We start from the raw sequence: 20,948 nt of genomic DNA, 5'->3' as shown, positions 1-20,948 counted from the left end.
CATTTCAACCATGTGCAGTGGTGAAAAGAGACAACGTTCCTCCGAGACCCTGGTGCTACATATGACATACAACAGACAAACACAGGTCTACGTAGAGTGTGATGTGCAAAAATTGCGTGTGTGTGTGTGTGTGTGTCCAGTCACTGAGTGTTCAGGAGTCTGACGGCCTGGGGGAAGAAACTGTTCCACAGTCTGGCAGTGAGGGCCCGGATGCTCCGGTAGCTCTTTCCAGAAGGCAGCAGGGTGAAGAGTGTGTGTGAGGGGTGGGGTCATCTACAACTCTGGTGGCTTGTAGGGTATTGCGATCCGATACGGTGCAGTTTCCGTACCAGACAGAGAGGCAGCTACTCGGAACACTCTCGATAGTCCCTCTGTAGAAGGTGGTGAGAATGGATGGAGGGGGATGGGCTTTTCTCAGCTTCAGGAAGTAGAGACGCTGTTGTGCCTTCTTAGTTATGGAGCTGGTTTTGAGGGACCAGGAGAGGTTCTCTGCCAGGTGGACACCAAGGAATTTGGTGCTCTTAACGGCCTCCACAGAGGATCCATTGATGTTAAGTGCACAGTGATCTCTCCGTTCTCTCCTCAAGTCAACAATCATCTCTTTTGTTTTGTCCACATTCAGAGACAGGTTGTTGACTCTACACCAGTCCGTTAGCTGTTGCACCTCCTCTCTGTATGCTGACTTGTCGTTCTTGCTGATGAGATCGTGTCATCGGCAAACTTGATGATGTGGTTCAAACTGTGCATTGCTGCACAGTCGTGAGTCAGCAGAGTAAACAGCAGTGGGCTGAGCACACAGCCCTGAGGGACTCCAGTGCTCAGTGTGGTGGTGTTGGAGATGCTGTTGCTGATCTGGACTGTCTGAGGCCTCTCCATCAGAAAGTCCAGTTACAGAGGGAGGCGCTCAGGCTCAACAGGCTCAGTTTTCCAATCAGGTGCTGAGGAATGATTGTGTTGAATGCTGAAATGAAGTCTATGAACAACATTCGTACATGTGTGTCCTTATTGTCCAGGTGGGTGAAGGCGAGATGCAGGGTGGTGGCAATGGCGTCATCAGTTGATCGGTTGGGCGAGAGGCGAACTGCAGTGGGTCCAGTGTGGGTGGCACCAGGGTCTTAATGTGCCTCATGATGAGCCTCTCCAAGCACTTCATCATGATGGGCATGAGTGCAACGGGTCGTTAGTCACTGAGGCAGGACACTGGGGACTTCTTTGGCACAGGAACGATGGTGGTGGCCTTGAGGCACGTTGGGACGACAGCAGTGCTCAGGGAGAGGTTGAAGATGTCCGTGAGGACAGCTGTCAGCTGGTCTGCACATTCTCTGAGCACTCTCCCAGGGATGTTATCTGGACCAGCAGCTTTCCGTGGGCTAACTGTGCGAAGAGTTTCCTCACATCAGCAGAGGTCAGCGGGGGGTGGACTTCCTTACCAACACATTATTCTGAGCGTCAAAGCGTGCATAGAAGTTGTTCAGCGCATCTGGTAGGGAGGCGTCACCATCGCAGGCAGGTGTTGTCTTCCTGTAGTTGGTGATAGCCTGGATGCCTTGCCACATGTGGCGCATGTCACCGCTGTCCTGGAAGTGGCTGTAGATTCTTCTGCCATGCACGCACTCTGATAGCTCGAGACAGTTTGGCCCTCACTGTTCCCAACGCCACCTTGTCGCCTGCTCTGAAGGTGGAGTCTTGAGTCTTTAGCTGCTCATGCACTTCTGCAGTCATCCACGGTTTCTGGTTGGAGCGTATTATGATAGTCTTGGAGTCACATCATTGATGCACTTGCTGATGTAGCTGGTCACAGATGATGTGTACTCCTCCAAGTTGGTGTGGTCGCCATTTGTTGCAGCCTTCCTGAACATGTGCCAGTCAGTGTGCTCAAAACAGTCAGGAGAGAGGAGAGAGAACTCATGCAGGCCAGGCTCTCACCTGTCTCAGTTTGCAGGGTCTGATGAGCGGTCTGTATACTGGAATTAGCATAACAGACAAGTGGCCTGAGTGTGTGAGGTGGGGGCAGGGCTTTGCTCTGTACGTGCTGGGAATGTTTGTCTAAACAAGATCCAGCACATTTTTCCCTCTCATCGCAAAGTCTACGTTTTGATGGAATTTCGGAAGCACTGACTTGAGATTAGCGTGGTTGAAATCTCCAGCGATAATAAACAGTCCATCGGAGTGTGAGTTCTGCAGCTCGCTGATCGCCCTGTACAGCTTGCAGAGCTCCTCTTTAGCATTAGCACTGGGTGGGATGTACGTTGCTGTAACGAGCACAGTAGTTAATTCCTGAGTTAGATAAAAAGGTCTGCATCTAAACTCTACCAGTGATGAGCAGTAGTTAGAAACTAGCACAGAGTTCTTGCACTATTCCAAGTTGATGTCGACACACAAGCCACCACCGCGAGTCTTAACGCACAGGGCTGTATGAACAAACAGCACGCAAGATGGCTGATTACAGGAACCACCTGAGATTCAGCCTCAGACAAAACAGGATTACTCCTAAAAGTCTGCATGAATGGGTGAGACAAACAAATTGATGTGCTAAAAACTAAAGAAGGAGCAGATCCGACAGAGACTTGCTTCGGCTGCAGTGATCTGACGCTGTACCGGTCTGTTGTGGTGAAGAGAGAGCTGAGTGTGAAAGAGAAGCTCTCAATTTACCGGTCGATCTACGGCCCTACCCTCACCTATGGTCACGAGCTGTGGGTAGTGACCCAAAGAACGAGATCGCGGACACAAGCGGCGGAAATGAGCTTCCTCCGAAGAGTGGCTGGCCTCTCTCTTACAGATAGGGTGAGAAGTTCGGCCATTTGGGAGGGGCTCAGAGCAGAGCCGCTGCTCCTCCACATTGAAAGGAGCCAGTTGAGGTGGTTCAGGCATCTGACAAGGATGCCTCTTGGGTGAGGTGTTCTGGGCATGTCCCACCAGGAGGAGGCCCCGGGGCAGACCCACATAGTGAGTAAAAAGGGTGAGTGAAGAAGAAACACTCAGTGCATCATGGCAGGCCACTAGCAGCATAAGCATACTACAGCATAACTAAGGGAGGATTCGTGGGCACCTGATCAGCCCTAACTATATGCTTTACCAAAAAGGAAAGTTTTAAATCTTAAAAATAGAGAGGGTGTCTGTCTCCTGAATCCAAACTGGGAGCTGTTCCACAGAAGAGGGGCCTGACAGCTGAAGGATCAGCTTCAAATTTTTCCTTTAAAGACCCTATAATCTACAAGTAAGCCAGCAGAAGAGAATAAAGTGCTCTATTGGGACGATATGGTACTATGAGGATTATAATATGGGGCCAGATTGTTGAGGAGAAGGATTTTAAATTAGATTCTGGATTTAACAGGAAGAAAAGCCAATATAGAAGAAATCTGTTATTTTTGTCGAGTATATGCAGAATAAAAAGATGTTCACAAACATCTTTCTATGTCAGCATGTTTACAATTTCCTAAAATATAGTTATTTGCAGCATTTCATTATCATGTTTAATTCAGTTCAATTTTATTATTAAATGGCAGCAATTCACAAAAGCTCATCTCAGTGCAGTTTATACTGAAAGATAAAGACATCACAATATTAGACAATCCTCTGCTTCCTCTTCGATGTCCAACGTGATCCTGTAGACAACTATCTGATGCATCACATGTGTGCACATTCCTCCACTCTTGCACAGTGGGAGAAATAATTATTTGGAGGTCTGGAGTGTCCAGACGTCAGTCTTTTAGAAAAATCAGCATGGGATCAAATTATTTCCCCGACTGTAAGCTGTATATATCTTTATAACCTTCCACTAAAGGATTTCAAAACTGTCCCAAGTGCTACTACCAAAGCTGTGTCATGTAACAGCACCTCCACCCAGCTTTAATCATCATTCTCTCCAAAACAACAAAGCCTGAACCACCTTAGCCAATATACGTGATGTAGAAGAGATGGAAAGTAAACAATCAGTTAATAACCTTTGGACAGTTAACCATGTTGGCTCAAGCCTTTTAATTCAGCTGAATTTGTTTTATTATTATTATATTTTAATATACATAAGATGTAGGCTGGACATTAAACAGCATATGAATTATTCAGCAAATACTTTATATTCAGATAAATTTATATGAAAGTAAATGAGCTCAACCTTAAACATGTGCAGCAGTAATATGGAGAACATTCTTCTGCAGAATAATTCTTTTTACTTTTATGTGTCCTGAGGTGTTTTATTTAAAACCATTTGTCATTTTCAGCTAATAATAAATGATCTTTGGTGATATAGTAGTTATTTATTTAACTACAGTGGTGCTAATAATGCCTTCCTGTAGCTGTCACCACACGGCACTGATCTTTAAAAAACCATCACCTTGCTGATTGTAAGATGAATCATCATGGCATGCTACGTTAATGTCCATCCTACCTTTAGCACTGATACTGCGCAGGTCTGTGATCTTCATCAGGGTTTTGGGGAACATGTGTGGTTTACTTGGCCGACGCTTTCTTACATAGATCTTGAGAGCTTCAAGCAGTGGCTCCTGCAGCTGGTCCACTTTAGAGGGCTCCTCGAGATCCTGACGATCTGATACACAGACAGATGCACAAAACACGTCAGACTTGAGGCTCAATCAGGACAAATTCATATCTTGGTTTTATATGATACAGACAAGACTGAGGCTATTATATGTGATGAAGCTTAGTTTGATATAGAAGAAAAACATTGCAAACAGAGCTGTTCAGTCTGGTTCAGTGTTGTCTTTCAATGGCAGCAATGATCTCAGTGCACTTTAAATTGCGAGGTTAAAAAAACCCTTTAATATAAAAGAGAACAACTCAGCATCTGCTCTCACTTATGTCCTTTTCTGGACATCCAAAGTTATCCTACAGACTACTGTTCGATGCTGCCTTGCTACCTTCTCTCCTCATATCACCTTGCAGTCTCCTGTCTTTCAGATTGCACCATCTGCATATGATGTAGTCCATATGTGTGCACCTACCTCCACTCGTATACAGTGGGGGAAATAATAATAATCTAACCCGTCTCTAGACCTCAATCCTATAGAAAATCTGTGTTGGTCATTGAAGCTTCAAGTTGCCCAGTGGCAGCCAAGAAAGGATTTAGAGTTCACCGACTCCTCACTCCTGAGATGAGTGCAAACCTGGTGAACAGCTACAAGAAATGTCTCACCAAGTACTAAATCATATTTTGTTTGAGGGTTCAAATACTTATTTGACTCAACAATAATAATATTTTGTTGTTGTTGCTGTTTGTTTGGTTGATACAGTGCATCTGGAAAGTATTCAGAGAGCTTCACCTGTTCCACCTCTTGTCATGTTACAGCCTTATTTCAAAATAGGTTAAATTAATTTCCACCTCAAAATCCCATAATAACAAAGTGAACAAACAAACTGTTTGTTTGTTCACTTTGTTGAAATTCTTGCAAATTCATTAAAGAGAAAAAACTAAAATATAACATGTCCAGTATTCTGTTGACACTGTAAGTTAACAATACTACTGGACCTCCAGTGCAGCTCACCAAGGAACCTTTAACCTATCGTTTATAATAGGTTTGTTAGTTTGAACAAAAGTGATTTCAGTTGATACTTTGTTGCTGTTTGGTTCTGTGTGTTTGGAGTAATGTGATGGAACTCATTTTAAATATTTAGAGTTAACTTGAAACATTAGCAAGCAAACAAGATGAGATCATGTGGTATGTAAATAAAAATGTGCAGGTGAATGGCTGTTGATGGCCTGATGGTGTAATGTGTACTTCACAAACAAGTCATAAGGTGGCAGCGTTTACACTCAGATCTAGACCTGGGGAAACTGTAGTCAAGGTATGTGATTACAAATGCAATCAGAGGTGTCTTGTGCCTTTCATGGGTTATGCAAGAGCCTGTAATATGTAGCAAGACCTTGTGGGTTGAGTATATACATATAGAGCTCTGAATGAAAACCCAGCAGTGATGAAATCTGAGTGCTGATGAAAACAATGGCAGGTGGGAGTGATTCAGACAACTGAAGCATGATTTTTGGTGGACATACAGTAAATGAAACATTATTACTCTGTAATTTCCTTCATGTGTTTGACAGTCTGATCGTTGCTGCCTTACTCAAAGAAACCTGTGGCTGACTTTCAGACTACACTTGATATTTAGCAATGAGGGCTAACTGTGCTGAACGAATAACAGTCAAGCAGAGTTTAAATGTGGACTGAATGATTTTCTTCATGTACTCCAACATTTCACCATAAAGTGTTTAGTGTATATCTTTAGACTATGATGCAATCAGGCTGCAAACAGCATTTACTTTGATCTTTATGTCTTAGGTTGATGTAAGTCTTTCATGAGAAGCTTTCCAGTGGCTCCCAACCCGAAGGTAAACGGGACCCAAGGGTTCACACGATTAATCTGACACCATATTGTCACCTATGATGTCTCTGAGGCTTCTGTGTTCATAATATATTTCTAGCGCTCGGTTCTTGTTTTCTTTATGTTAGTTCTCTTTTCAAGCCCAGTCTGTCCCATCTTGTCTTCATCTCATGTGGAAGTCAGTTGTGTTTCTGTGTTTTGCTGTCTTTTCTGTCTGGCCACGTCCCCGTGCCTGTCTGGTCTCTCCATCTCTGTCTCCTTGGTTATTTAGTTAATGAACCTTAAATAGTGACCCCTGTGTATTCCCCTTCCTGTTCCCGTGATCATTTCTCTGTGTTTTATCCTTTTGTGTTCTTGGTCAGTCACGTTGCCGTATCTCAGTCTGGATCTCGGTGTGTACATGCTAGTTCCTGTTTTATTTTGTTAAATTACTTGTCCCGTGTGCGTGATGTTCAGTTTTGCTTCCCCTGTCTCATTAGATCCCTTTCAGCTGTACAGTCGCCCCCCTGTATTCACGGGGCTCAGGGACCACAAGCGCCCGCTTCCGTGTCTGCAGATGTCGTTCCGCCATGCAGAGAAACACACTTTTTTAATCATAAAAAATGTATTTAGTCACGAAAATAAAATGAAAATAATTAGTGAATATTATAGATATGGTCTATGAAAAAATCCATGATTGGGCGAATTTTCCTCAAATAATTTGGAGAAATGTGCCAATAAGTAAATCTGCTAATGCTGAACCGCATGTAGGCAGTGGTCAGCTGGACTCCCAAGTGTGTCCACTCTGCTCTCCTGTGTATAGATCGTCTGTTCTCTGGTGAAAAATGAAAAAAGAGAGTGTAGGAAAGCTGAGCGCAGATGGAGAAAAACAAACCTCCAGGTTCATTATGACATCTATAAAGAGAAACTTCACAATTATAATTTACAACTGAGGAGTGCAAGGAGGTCCTACTTCTCTGACATCATCACCAAAAACAGTCATAACGCTCGGGTCTTATTTTCTACAGTTGACAGGCTAACAAACCCTCCTGTGTCAGTGGCAGCTGAACTTCATTCGACCATGGCCTGCAATGACTTTGCCAAATTCTTCACAGAAAAAATCCAAAAGATTAGACAAGCAATTAATACATCAACAGCAGATCCAGGAAATGTACTGTGTCCACCGAAAAACTGTTTAAACACCATCAAACAGTTTCACCCTATTAACAGCAAAGACCTGGAGGACATCTTAGGTCAGCTGAACTCCTCCTCTTGCTGTTTAGATGTCCTGCCAACAAGTTTTTTCAAAAGGTCACAAAGACTTTGGAGTCAGACCTGTTACAGATCGTCAACTTTTCTTTAATATCAGGTGTGTTTCCAGAATCACTAAAAACTGCTGTAATTAAACCTATACTGAAAAGGACAATCTTGACAAGACACAAATGAATAACTACAGGCCGATCTCAAATCTCCCATTTTAAGTAAGATTATTGAAAAAGCAGTTTCTCAACAGCTCAATTACTTCTTAAAACAGAATAACTGCTATGATGCCTTCCAGTCAGGTTTTAGACAGAACCACAGCACTGAAACTGCTCTGACCAAAGTGTTTAATGACATATGTCTGAACACAGACAGTGGAACAATGTCAGTCTTAGTTTTACTGGATCTCAGTGCAGCATTTGATACAGTTGACCACAACATATTACTCAAACGACTGGACAACTGGGCAGGTCTTTCAGGAACTGTACTAAACTGGTTCAAAACATACTTAGAAAACAGGAAATACTTTGTATCAATAGGTAACTTCACATCTGAGCAGACAAGTATCACATGCGGAGTTCCCCAAGGCTCCATCTTGGGACCCCTTCTGTTCAACATTTACATGCTCCCACTGGCACAGATTATAAAGAACAACAAAATAAACTATCATAGCTACGCAGATGACACACAAATATATATCACAATGTCACCAGGAGACCGAGGCCCTGTACAGGCTCTTCGTAAATGCATTGAGGAAATTAATGACTGGTTGTGCCACAATTTTCTCCAGCTAAACAAAAATAAAACTGAGGTAATAGTCTTTGGTGCAAAAGAAAAACGATTACAGGTCACCAGAGAACTTCAATCTATACACCTAAAAACCACAAACCAGGCGAGAAATTTGGGTGTAGTGATGGATGCAGACCTAAACTTAGAAAAACACATTAAGACAATAACAAAATCAGCTTACTATCACCTCAAGAATATTTCAAGGATAAAAGATCTGATGTCTCAACAGGACCTGGAAAAACTAGTCCATGCATTCATCTTTAGTAGGCTTGATTACTGTAACAGCATCTTTACAGGTCTACCTAAAAATCAGTCAGACAACTACAGCTCATTCAGAACTCTGCTGCTAGAGTCCTCACTAAGACCAAAAAGTGGACCACATCAGTCCAGCTCTGAGGTCTTTACACTGGCTGCCTGTCCGGCAGAGGATAGACTTTCAAGTTCTGATGCTGGTCTATAAAGCTCTGAATGGTTTAGGACCGAAATACATCAGTGACCTCCTGATCCAGTATGAACCTTCCAGATCCCTCAGGTCATCTGGATCCGGTCTGTTATCAGTCCCCAGAGTCAGAACCAGACACGGAGAAGCTGCATTCAGCTTTTATGCTCCTTATATCTGGAACAAACTCCCAGAAAGCCTCAGATCAGCTGAAACACTCAGTTTATTTAAATCCAGGTTGAAGACTCACCTATTCTCAGCTGCATTTGAATAAAGCACCAAATCCACACTTAAGTTTAAATTTCAAAACCTACTTTTTAACTACTGATTTTATCTACTGTTCTGATTTTATATACTGTTTTGTTTGTTTGTTTGTTTGTTTGTTTGTTTGCTTGTTTTAATCAAATTTAAATCATGCTTTTTATTTGTTTTTGTTTTTAATGTCTCTGTAAAGCACTTTGAATCACCTTGTTGTTGAATTGTGCTATATAAATAAACTTGCCTTGCCTTGCCTTCTTTGACATGTCTTCTTGCATGTTATGTGTGGTCCTGTTGGTCTGGCAGCCTTTAATGTTTCACTTAGCTTCATGTGCTCAGTTGTATCTGTATTTACCAAATAAAGCTGTGATTTGAGTTCAAGCCTGTTTGAGCCCTGCATCTGGATCCACTCTCTGATCACCACGCGGTGGTTCTTCACTAAAACGATCTAAGTATAGGTGTGACTACAGCCAAGATCTGATTGCTTAGATAACATTTGTGGGTAATTCCTTCTTTTGAGCAAGCACGAGCAGGTGTAATCATACAATCCCTCTGAGGAACAACAGAAATGTGATGAGGTCTGCTCAAAATTTGTGTCCTCATGTCCTTATTTTTCCGAGGTACACTCTTACGTTGTCACTTTCTCGTCATTCTTTGGTACCAACACTAATCAACACCAACAGTTCCCATTCTCACTAAACGCCTCATGCTCTGTCCTGATTCTCCCACCTCCAGAGATGAGACAGATAGCGCTGAGGAGGCCTGTTTCTGTGTCATCCATTTCAATGGGCAGGAGCTGGTTGGCAAAAGTGAACACCAAGTCAGTAAGCGGGCCGAAGCCAGCATTGTGCATCTGCGTCCGGTTGAGGGTCAGCCCATCTGAAAAGGTCATGGTGTCCTGGTCAGGAGTGTATCTTGTACAGATGCGCAGGATCTGACAGAGAAGCAAATAAGGCAGAAAGATGATCAATCAGCATTATTTTAGTGAAAGGAAACTGTGAGCGATACACAGCTGGCAGTTTTTTTTATGAAAAAAAGGGGACCTATTCTGCTCACATTCAGACTATATCTTTATTCTGAGACTCCACGAGATTAGCTTTATATCACAATTTGTCTTAAACTGTAGTGGAGTGCAGTGTAGTGTAGTTTAATACCAGTGAGAAATGTTTCTCCTTGCAGTAAGTAGAGACCATAGAGAGGGCTAAATGCAGACCAGATCCTAAAGACACTTAAAGTTGAATGTTATAGTTGCTCTGTGTATCTGAATGCACATTCATCTACCTAATACATGCAACACTGGTTGCTGTTCTTATGTACAGATCACTATTTACCTTGACATGTTGCTCTGTTTGTATAGATTTTAATAGAAGCCAGCTGACTCTATGAGGTCTAACACATTTTACATAAACCAGCAGACACAATACACAAGAAAAACAATGACCTTCCAAAGACCCAAAGAGAGTAACCTTTGGATCTCCCTGTTTCACTGCACGTTTGTGTGCGTGTGTGTGTGTGTGTGTGTGTTCACCTAATGAAGCAACTGATGGTGGATGTGAAGCTTACAGTAGCCTTTGAAGCTATTTGAGTGGGTTGACTCTGACAGTGAGTGGCAGGCATGTCTGCAACATGAAAAAGAATAAAACATGGCTACTGGCGGTGACTCGCACCGGCTGGCCAGGCCTGCGCTTAGACACACACATACACACATCTACCCACAAAGTGTTTGATCTTTCTTCTGACACTCCCTCACCCAGCCCTTGTGCATAATATCTACGCCCTTCACCATAAAAACGTGCGGGTGAGCGGATGTTGATGGTTGAGTCAGAGCCAGAAACTCATCATGGTCGGCCTTCAACTTCTCACCTCACGTGTGTCCCTGTGAGTTCATTACACTGCTTTGTCACACCTGACAAGTACGACAGGCCAGTACAAAGTCTCAAACTCAACTACAGCAATAGCCCCAAAACTAACCTGTTAATAAATACATATAAAAATAATAAATAATGTGGTAGCGACCAACAAGTCCTGAAATCCTGTGTGATTTAGCTCTGTTGCAACTACATCAATGGTGGATTTTACATTCTTAGTTTAGTTTACCGCTTTTATGTTTATACTATAATGTTAGTTGGGTTTATTAGTGGTTAATGAAGACTATAGCAGATGTATTTGTATCAGTTAAGATATTTACTGGTCACACATTGTTGCTCTCACTTGGCTGAGTCACGTGACAGCGTGCCAGCCTGCTGCTCTCAGGTTCCAGTGGCTGGTTTGTCTTTTAAGTTTGTTTACACTTGTATCTAAATGGAAACCTCCATAGAGAAAAATGAAGGCAGCGCTGAAGTGCAGTTTGTCGACTGGCCACCTGAGGCTAAAAGCAAATCAGTCACTGCAGACTCATGATGAAATTGCTAACTTAAGATAAGATAAGATAACCTTTATTAGTCCCACGCGTGGGAAATTTGTTGTTTACATAATTGACAAACATATTTATTTTACAAATAGAAATAAAAAAAGAAAAATGGATAGTTTCTCCCTTCAAAAGTCTGAGCAGGGCGAATTTTCTGATAACTCATCCTAATAGATCCTGGTGGAAGATGTTTGACCTCTTTGATTGACAGGTTCCAGACACAGCTGGAATTGATCTTTGCTCCAAAAACACCTCCTATCTTTCCTAACCTCTTACCCAAACTATGATGGGTAGGAGACTCGATAAGGCTTAGGAAAGAGAAGAGCGGAGCACTGAGAACTGGAACAACCTTACACTACAGGGAGTGCAGAATTATTAGGCAAGTTGTATTTTTGAGGAATAATTTTATTATTGAACAACAACCATGTTCTCAATGAACCCAAAAAACTCATTAATATCAAAGCTGAATGTTTTGGAAGTAGTTTTTAGTTTGTTTTAGTTTTAGCTATTTTAGGGGATATCTGTGTGTGCAGGTGACTATTACTGTGCATAATTATTAGGCAACTTAACAAAAACAAATATATACCCATTTCAATTATTTATTTTACCAGTGAAACCAATATAACATCTCCACATTCACAAATATACATTTCTGACATTCAAAAACAAAACAAAAACAAATCAGCGACCAATATAGCCACCTTTCTATGCAAGGACACTCAAAAGCCTGCCATCCATGGATTCTGTCAGTGTTTTGATCTGTTCACCATCAACATTGCGTGCAGCAGCAACCACAGCCTCCCAGACACTGTTCAGAGAGGTGTACTGTTTTCCCTCCTTGTAAATCTCACATTTGATGATGGACCACAGGTTCTCAATGGGGTTCAGATCAGGTGAACAAGGAGGCCATGTCATTGGTTTTTCTTCTTTATACCCTTTCTTGCCAGCCACGCTGTGGAGTACTTGGACGCGTGTGATGGAGCATTGTCCTGCATGAAAATCATGTTTTTCTTGAAGGATGCAGACTTCTTCCTGTACCACTGCTTGAAGAAGGTGTCTTCCAGAAACTGGCAGTAGGACTGGGAGTTGAGCTTGACTCCATCCTCAACCCGAAAAGGCCCCACAAGCTCATCTTTGATGATACCAGCCCAAACCAGTACTCCACCTCCACCTTGCTGGCGTCTGAGTGGGACTGGAGCTCTCTGCCCTTTACCAATCCAGCCACGGGCCCATCCATCTGGCCCATCAAGACTCACTCTCATTTCATCAGTCCATAAAACCTTAGAAAAATCAGTCTTGAGATATTTCTTGGCCCAGTCTTGACGTTTCAGCTTGTGTGTCTTGTTCAGTGGTGGTCGTCTTTCAGCCTTTCTTACCTTGGCCATGTCTCTGAGTATTGCACACCTTGTGCTTTTGGGCACTCCAGTGATGTTGCAGCTCTGAAATATGGCCAAACTGGTGGCAAGTGGCATCTTGGCAGCTGCACGCTTGACTTTTCTCAGTTCATGGGCAGTTATTTTGCGCCTTGGTTTTTCCACACGCTTATTTTGAATGAAACGCTTGATTGTTCGATGATCACGCTTCAGAAGCTTTGCAATTTTAAGACTGCTGCATCCCTCTGCAAGATATCTCACTATTTTTGACTTTTCTGAGCCTGTCAAGTCCTTCTTTTGACCCATTTTGCCAAAGGAAAGGAAGTTGCCTAATAATTATGCACACCTGATATAGGGTGTTGATGTCATTAGACCACACCCCTTCTCATTACAGAGATGCACATCACCTAATATGCTTAATTGGTAGTAGGCTTTCGAGCCTATACAGCTTGGAATAAGACAACATGCATGAAGAGGATGATGTGGACAAAATACTCATTTGCCTAATAATTCTGCACTCCCTGTAGTCTCCGTAAACAATGTGATGCTGGATATCCGCCTTGTTTAAATTACAATGTGCAGAAGATGGACCACAAAATTCACATCTTACTCCACTGCATGTTTGAACCTTGTTGTTCTACAGAGGTCATATAAACATAGACTGGCCTGTGAAAAAATAAGGTTGGAATTTTAAAGGAACATTTAGGTCAAGATTTACTGCGGCACCCAAAAACCTTCTTTAAGCAGTAAAAAGGTACCTCGCTTTAAAGAGGCTCAGTGTCACAACTAGTATTTTTGGAGTAGGCATAGCATAATTTTTTTCATTGCTATGCAAATGTTACACAGCTTTATGTATCAATGAAGCCAGATAACAAACCAATTAGTTAAACTGCAGGAATGTCTTGAGGACATAAAGACCTGGATGGCCTCTAATTTTCTGCTTTTAAATTCAGATAAAATTGAGGTTATTGTACTCGGCCCTGAAAATCTTAGAAACACAGATGCTTAGAAATCTGTCCTTCAATGCACATATTAAACAAATATGTAAGACTGCTTTCTTCCACTTGTGCAACATCTCTAAAGTTAGAAATATCCTGTCTCAGAGTGATGCTGAAAAACTAGTTCATGCATTTATTACTTCCAGGCTGGACTACTGTAATTCATTATTATTGAGCTATCTTAAAATGCTGCAGGGAGAGTACTAAGAGGGACGAGAAAGAGAGGATATATTTTACCATATTATCTTCTCTTCATTGGCTCTGTTATTTCAGAATTAAATTTCAAATCTGTCTTAAATAATCAGGCCCCATCTTATCTTAATGACCTTGTAGTACCATATCACCCTATTAGAGCACTTCGCTCTCACATTGCAGGCCTACTTGTTGTTCCTAGAGTATTTAAAAGTAGAATGGGAGGCAGAGCCTTCAGTTTTCAGGCCCCTCTTCTGTGGAACCAGCTTCCAGTTTGGATTCAGGAGACAGACACTATCTCTACTTTCAAGATTAGGCTTCAAACTTTCCTTTTTGCTAAAGCATATAGTTAGGGCTGGACCAGGTGACCCTGAATCCTCCCTTAGTCTAAGGAGCTTGGAAAGAAAAGCGTCTGGACTTCTTTAAGTTGCTTGAAGACGTTTCACCTCTCATCCGAGAAGCTTCTTCAGTTCTAAGGGTCAATGGTGGGGAGTCCCAGATTTAAACCCTGTGGGAGTTTTCCCCCAAAGAGGGACAAAGGACCCCCTGATGATCCTCTACCTAATCACATGCACCAAGGTGTGAAAGCGGGTGTGGGTCCTAATCAGCCAGAGTTTCGGGTGAGCTCATTGTGAAACCTAGCCCTGGATAACTGAGAACCTTCACAGACATACAATCCTCCCTCAGTTATGCTGCAATAGGTGTAGGCTGCTGGAGGATTCCCATGTAAGAAAGAGTATTTCTCCTTCAGTCAATTTTTTTCACATTGTGTTTATACAGCTCTCTGCATGTAATCATTACATGTTATTAATGCCTGTCTCTTCTATCTAGTTTTTTTTTTCTTTTTCCTCCCTGTCCTCACCCCCAACCAGTCACAGCAGATCACTGCCCCCTGCCTAGGCCTGGCTCTGCCAAGGTTGCATTTACAGGGAGTTTTTCCTTCCCACTGTTGCCAAGCACTTGCTCAAAGGCAGATGTTTGTTGGGGTTTCCTCTGTATTATTGTAGGTTCTTTATCTTACAATATAAAGCACCTCGCTATGATTCAGGTTCACAAACCAGAACACAATTTGTCCTACATTAAAGGAAATGTCAGTGCTCTATGTTTAGTGCTTGCCTCAGCAGCCTCAGCCCTACAAAAGTATTCAGAAGAATTTTCCACATTAGGAAATGAGAAGTATCCGCTGGACAGGGACACAGTGCCTATATTCTGTATATGATTTAATACAGAAACTGCAGTATTGTGTATAGGGTATAATCATCCTAGCATGCATCATATTGTTATATATAGACTGCAATAATAATAGGGTTTAATAAATATTTCTTTATCAATATTCATATTTTTGAATTTGTATCCCATATTTTTATTCTCCTTTTTTCCCCATTTATAATTTATGTATGTGTTTTGCACATTGTGGGACAGGAGATGACATGGTAGCATTGACAATAAAGCTGATCTTGACTATACTTTGTTGGCATCGAACAATGCGTTGTATATTAAAAAATTGTGATTCAAGAAAATTATGATTGGCTGAGATGTATCCAAGTCTTTTCCACCTTAACAAAAGACGCATCAATGTGAGGCCAGTATTACAAAAGAAAGCATCGTCCAATCACTAAATAACATTGCTTCTTCAAAATAAAAGCACCCACCAGAATGTCGAGACAGGCAGCTTTGAGTAGTGTGATCTGGTCTGCAATGGTCAGCCCCGTGAAGCCAGGCACTCGTTTGGCAAACTCCACAATCTTGATAATGCACTTAGTGGCCAGCTCGCTGAACTTGTCCCACAGTCCCAGGTCCAGCCTCACACGGTGGTCTGCACTCGAGTTCTGCATCACATATATATACGCATACACAGAGAGCAGTGTCAGGCCAAGAGACAGCTACTGTCGTCATTGCTGGTAATGATCTCTTCACTCTGCTCTACATGTCTCAGACATGCATATAGAAAATATTCCCCATAAAACCCAAGCTCTCAAAAACACAAAGATTGTTGTTGTGAATATGCTGTACTGAGCCTGATGGCTAGGCCCTGCGATAATGAGCCTAACAGTGTCAGAGGGATGCTTTGGCAATGATGGGATGCAGCACTGGAGCAGTGACAGATAGTGCAGAGCAGTTTGAAGCCAGGATATCATTAATACAGCTATATGGTGCAGAATCTATCCAAGGATGACAGGGAGGCAAGGATGGTTGGAATCCATAGAGCAATAAAAACAGGAAAAAGTAAAAGTGATTCAGGAGAGGAAAGAAAGAAAAGTAATGGCAAATGAAGGGAACTGTAAGAGGGAAAGGCAATCCGGAGATAATGTCTCATGGGACCAGTGTGTTAAAGTGAGAATCATTGAAACAGATTGTTGATTTGTGGAATTTAACTTCAAATCATAACATAGTCTGTGACTTTCACCTCTGCTATGTTTTTTTTCGGATTATTTCTTGAGTTATCGGCCAAGACGAATCCTAGATTGATTGTTTTTCTATTTTGCTTTAAATTATTTTATGATTTTATTTTTTCTTGCTCAGTAGCAGAACTCTGTTTAGGGCTTAAGTGCAGTCAAGTCAGGTTTAATATTTGAGATGAAAATGTGAACAAGTGATTGTCTCTCAGAGATCATCTGTGTTTGTTAAACATCATAACAGAGAATGTTTGTTCACATAATGTCCACTATCAGATTTTGATCCACTGTGTAATATACAAACCCACATAGCAGACAGGTCTGGCCTGGATCTGATATCAAGCCGGCACTGCTGGCTGACTTCTGGCACGATAAGACGTATGTCATCCAGATATGGGCCAGGCCTGGCATAGATGGCGCTGTCTGTGTTCCTATTTTCCTATTTTAGTTAGAAGACCCAAATGCCATGTTGCAATACTATACTGCTATGGTAGCCAATGTTTCAAATGGAGGTTTGACAGGTTTGTGAGTGTACACTTTATCCAAAACCTAGTGAGGGTTTACTCACTAGGTTTTGGATAAACTGTATATCGCACTTTGAGTAATCCAGGAGAGTAGAAATACACTATATAAGAATCAGTCCATTCACTGTCTGAACAGAGTTTCTTCATGTTTCTTTTGCACTATTATGTTCCGGCACATGTTGTTATTACATGGCTTGATTAAGGTACACATTAGACTGACATCTGAGGCCAGAGCTGAAAGTGTTCTGGGCCAGCACAGGGCCAGCAGTGTGCCTGCAACTGGCCCTGTGCTGGCCCATGTGTGGGCCACCAAAGGGCCGTCATTCTTTGTGGTATGTGGGCCATGTGTAAGCACATTGTGTGGGCCAGATCCGGACCATAACAATTTTGCTATGTGGGAAAATGTTATTCGTCAGTATGACAATCAACCCAAATACACTGCCAGTGCAGTAAATGACACCTGGATAGAAAACACACACAATGAAACACTATGAGGAATTTTGCCCCAGAGCCCAGACCTTAACATTACTGAAGCAGTGTGAGATTGGTGTGACAGAGAAAGGAACAAAAGGCAGCGAGCATTGATAGAAGAGCTCTGGAATGTCCTTTAAAAACAGTCCTTGAAGAGCTATTCCTGAATAATAATAACTAAAGAAAGAGAGTTCAGTCTGTGTTAAAGAATGAGGGTTTTTTTTACAGACTGTTTACATAATTCCCATTTTAGCAAAATAGAAAACGAAATAGCGATGAAAGGCAACTAAAGACCTTTGCACAGATTGTACCTGAGCAGATGGCATTGAATGGAAGATGGTTGAATGTAAATCATGAATGGCTGTTGATTGGTTTCAGAATTCTTTGATCACAACTTTTACGTGGATAGGCAAACTGTGTGGCAAACCAATCAGGCGAGGAGCAGGCCAGAAAACAGAAGAAATACAAATGGAAATGACAGGATACCAGGAAAGTGAGAAAGGGTTGGCAGACTGAAAGCAAAGTGGTGCAAGCTGGAGCAGTAATGATGGGCGCTGAAACAAAGAGCGAAAGCAAAAATAACAAGGAAAAACAACGTGCATGATTATAAAACAATCATGAAGCCAGGCACTCGTTCGTCAAACTCCACAATCTTGATAATGCACTTAGTGGCCAGCTCGCTAAACTTGTCCCACAGACCGAGGTCCAGCCTCACAACAACATGCATAATAATAAAACAATCATAATATGAGTGCTGGTGTAAATGGTACGGGATTGTTGCGATGTCACTGTTTGACCGTGAAGGAACTAACGTGGTGAGCCAGGATTATACTTTCCACGTCTGCAAGTCCACCAGGGTACCCACCATCAGACAGACATGCAGACATCCACATGGAGCCTCGTCTGTTTTCTCTTTGCATTCTGTTTGCTTGTTTTCCATTGTAAATTCATCCATGGAGAATTTAGATCTCAACGCACCAATACGCATGCGCTCGAGCTGGTAGACTTCAAAAAAGTATAACAGTATCGACACTAGGCTGTACTAGGAAACACTACCTGACAGCAAAAATGGGACATGGGAGTTTGACAGTCAAGAAAGAGTGAGTGGCTATCCATCTATGTGGATTTTTGCTTTACACAACAGCTCGCACAACTAGATTAAAAATGACACATTAAAAATGTTTGTGTAGTTGCCCTAGCCTACAGAAACACTGCGATGTGGCAGGAGTGCACACAGTGTGACTCACAGACCTCAGGAGATATGGAAACAAAGCCTTTGTGTTACAGTAATTGACTGTTGCTGTTCCAATCACAAATGCAACTGCTCAGAGATGCTGACAGAGTGCTTTGTCTCACCAAGCAAACTCCTTGGACAATTAGCTTGTTTATTCTCCATAAAAAAACTATTATAAAGTCAAGAGCAGAAAGCATCTGAGTTCACATTAGATTTACAGATTAACCAGAAAGACTAATTATTGTGTATTTTTCATGTCAGTGACAGAGGTGATATTTAAAATGGTCACATTTCACATGTTTGTTTGAAAAATAAAACCTACTTTCAGGTTTTGTTGTGCTCAAAGAATGATAATATATTTAACAACAGAAACTTACAGTACAATAGAATACTAGACAGTCACCAGGTTAAACCATGCGATGAACTGCTCGGGGTGCACACCATAACTACATGAATTCCAGGTACCTTCTTTATTACCAATCCAATGCACACATATGCGGTATACACTAAGCATCATTCAAATCAGTTCAGAGCTTTTATGTCATATGTTGTTTCTGGATTTTTGGTTGATACTCTGTCTCTCGCTGTTAAAATTAAACTACTGTAACAATAGAGACTGCTCATTTCTTTGTAAGTGAGCAAACACATTTATCAGGGGATCGAATAATTATTTCTGCTGCTGTATCTACCAAGAATAGCAGGAAATGAACTAAACAGAGAACTGTGCAGTCACTTGCTTAACTTCCTCTATTGGGGATGTCTATAAAGAGCCCATATACATAGACGAGCTGGAGAGTTACTCGAGTGGTCTTTCACCTAATGAAGACCCACTTCAGTGGTGAAAGGTGAACAGTTGCTGCTTCGTGCGGTGACTACGGCAGATGTAGTGCTTCCCACGGCTACGTTGGCTTGCAAGTCGGGATCTCTCCATCCCTGCTACATCTGTTCCAGCTGAAAGATTTTATTTCTGCTGCTGGACTTTTTTGAAATAAACTGAGATCTCGTCATTCATCTCAACATTTTGACCTGAACAAAAATGTTACTTCAGCTGAGTGAGTGAGCTGAGTGACACTTATGATGCGTCAGCTGATTGCTGATTTTTGCAAAAAACAAACAAACATACAAAAAACCCTCTTAATCTAAGCCTGATCTTTTTTAATAGGTTTTCTGTTGTTACTCATTTTGAGGGATGATGATTCATGGTTTTGTTGCTATTTTAGAGTTAGATTTAGCGCACTGTGACACACTATTAGTCACAGTTGATTTGTTTTTCAAGTTTTATGTGAGCATCTTTTGTAGTTATGCTTTTTCACAATTCACATGAAAGTCATCTTATTTTATCCACCTTCTGTTCGTTGTCTTTTTGCGTAATGTCATAATGTACGAATTGATGTGGCCCACAGTTAAGCGGCTTTTAAAGTGTGACATTTTATTAAAGAATGCGATTAATGGTTTGAAATGCTGTTGTTCAGGGCCTTTTGGGGATTGTCCATGACAGTAATAAGTCTACCTATCTGTTTGCCAACACCCCACCTTCATCTATATTGACAGTTAACTATGTCACACACTGTTCAATCTTTTAATTCAGCTGATTTTTTGATGTTTTATGCACATTTCAAATAGTAGAGTTTTATGTGTACTGTGGTTTTTTTCATGATGTTTTATTGCTTCTTTTCCTAAGGGAATATTTTGAAAAATGACTCCACCATTGGTCATATTCATCTAATCATAACAGACATGTATTTAACTACAGTGGCATTTATATTTTACAATCTTAAGCCAGCAAAGGAATGCAGAAACATGTCTGCATGCTACATGTCCATTTATTGTGCAGACAGAGATCAGATTTGTATGAATTAATCTGATCTTGTTTATCTTGTTAAATTGTGATAGTTTTTGTTTGTCTGTTTATGGGGCACCACAGATTAACTGAAGAACAGTGGGTGGAAGGGTAAGGGTGGTTAAAACCAAGCTCGATGCCAGGATGCCAATTTTGGACAGGTCACAATAATTTACGCTGGCCTTGTAATTGCAGAAGTTAATGGTTAATACTGTTAATACTGCTTCTCTTATTCAAATGATTACTGTCATGATGAGAGAAAAATAAGGTGTATCCTGTGGACAGGGGAAAGACAGCAGAATTCATGGTTCCATCAACCACAGCAAGTCTTTCTGGTCCTGAAGCAGCAAAACAGCCGCAGACCATCACACTAACACCACTAAATTTTAGTGTCGGTATCATGTTCCCTTTCTGAAATGCTGTGTTAGTTTAATGCCAGATTTAATGGGACT

At 41.6% G+C, this 20,948-nt stretch overlaps 1 protein-coding gene across 1 annotated transcript in view; it reads right to left on the bottom strand.

Annotated features, from left to right (window-relative positions):
- Window positions 1-20,948, bottom strand: part of LOC116326939 (retinoic acid receptor beta) — a 158,716-nt gene that overhangs the window by 7,710 nt on the left and 130,058 nt on the right. Inside the window, exons 5-7 of the mRNA XM_031748379.2 lie at window positions 15,684-15,860; window positions 9,791-9,995; window positions 4,388-4,546 (exon numbers count right to left, since the gene is read on the bottom strand). Of these exons, the coding sequence (XP_031604239.1) occupies window positions 4,388-4,546; window positions 9,791-9,995; window positions 15,684-15,860 (541 nt within the window). The remainder of the gene's footprint in view (window positions 1-4,387; window positions 4,547-9,790; window positions 9,996-15,683; window positions 15,861-20,948) is intronic.

The sequence above is a fragment of the Oreochromis aureus genome, linkage group 22 (assembly GCF_013358895.1).
Source record: "Oreochromis aureus strain Israel breed Guangdong linkage group 22, ZZ_aureus, whole genome shotgun sequence".
NCBI classification, from domain to species: Eukaryota; Metazoa; Chordata; class Actinopteri; order Cichliformes; family Cichlidae; genus Oreochromis; species Oreochromis aureus.
The sequence above is the reverse complement of the archived record's forward strand: the minus strand, read 5'-3'. Positions and strand labels throughout refer to the sequence as shown.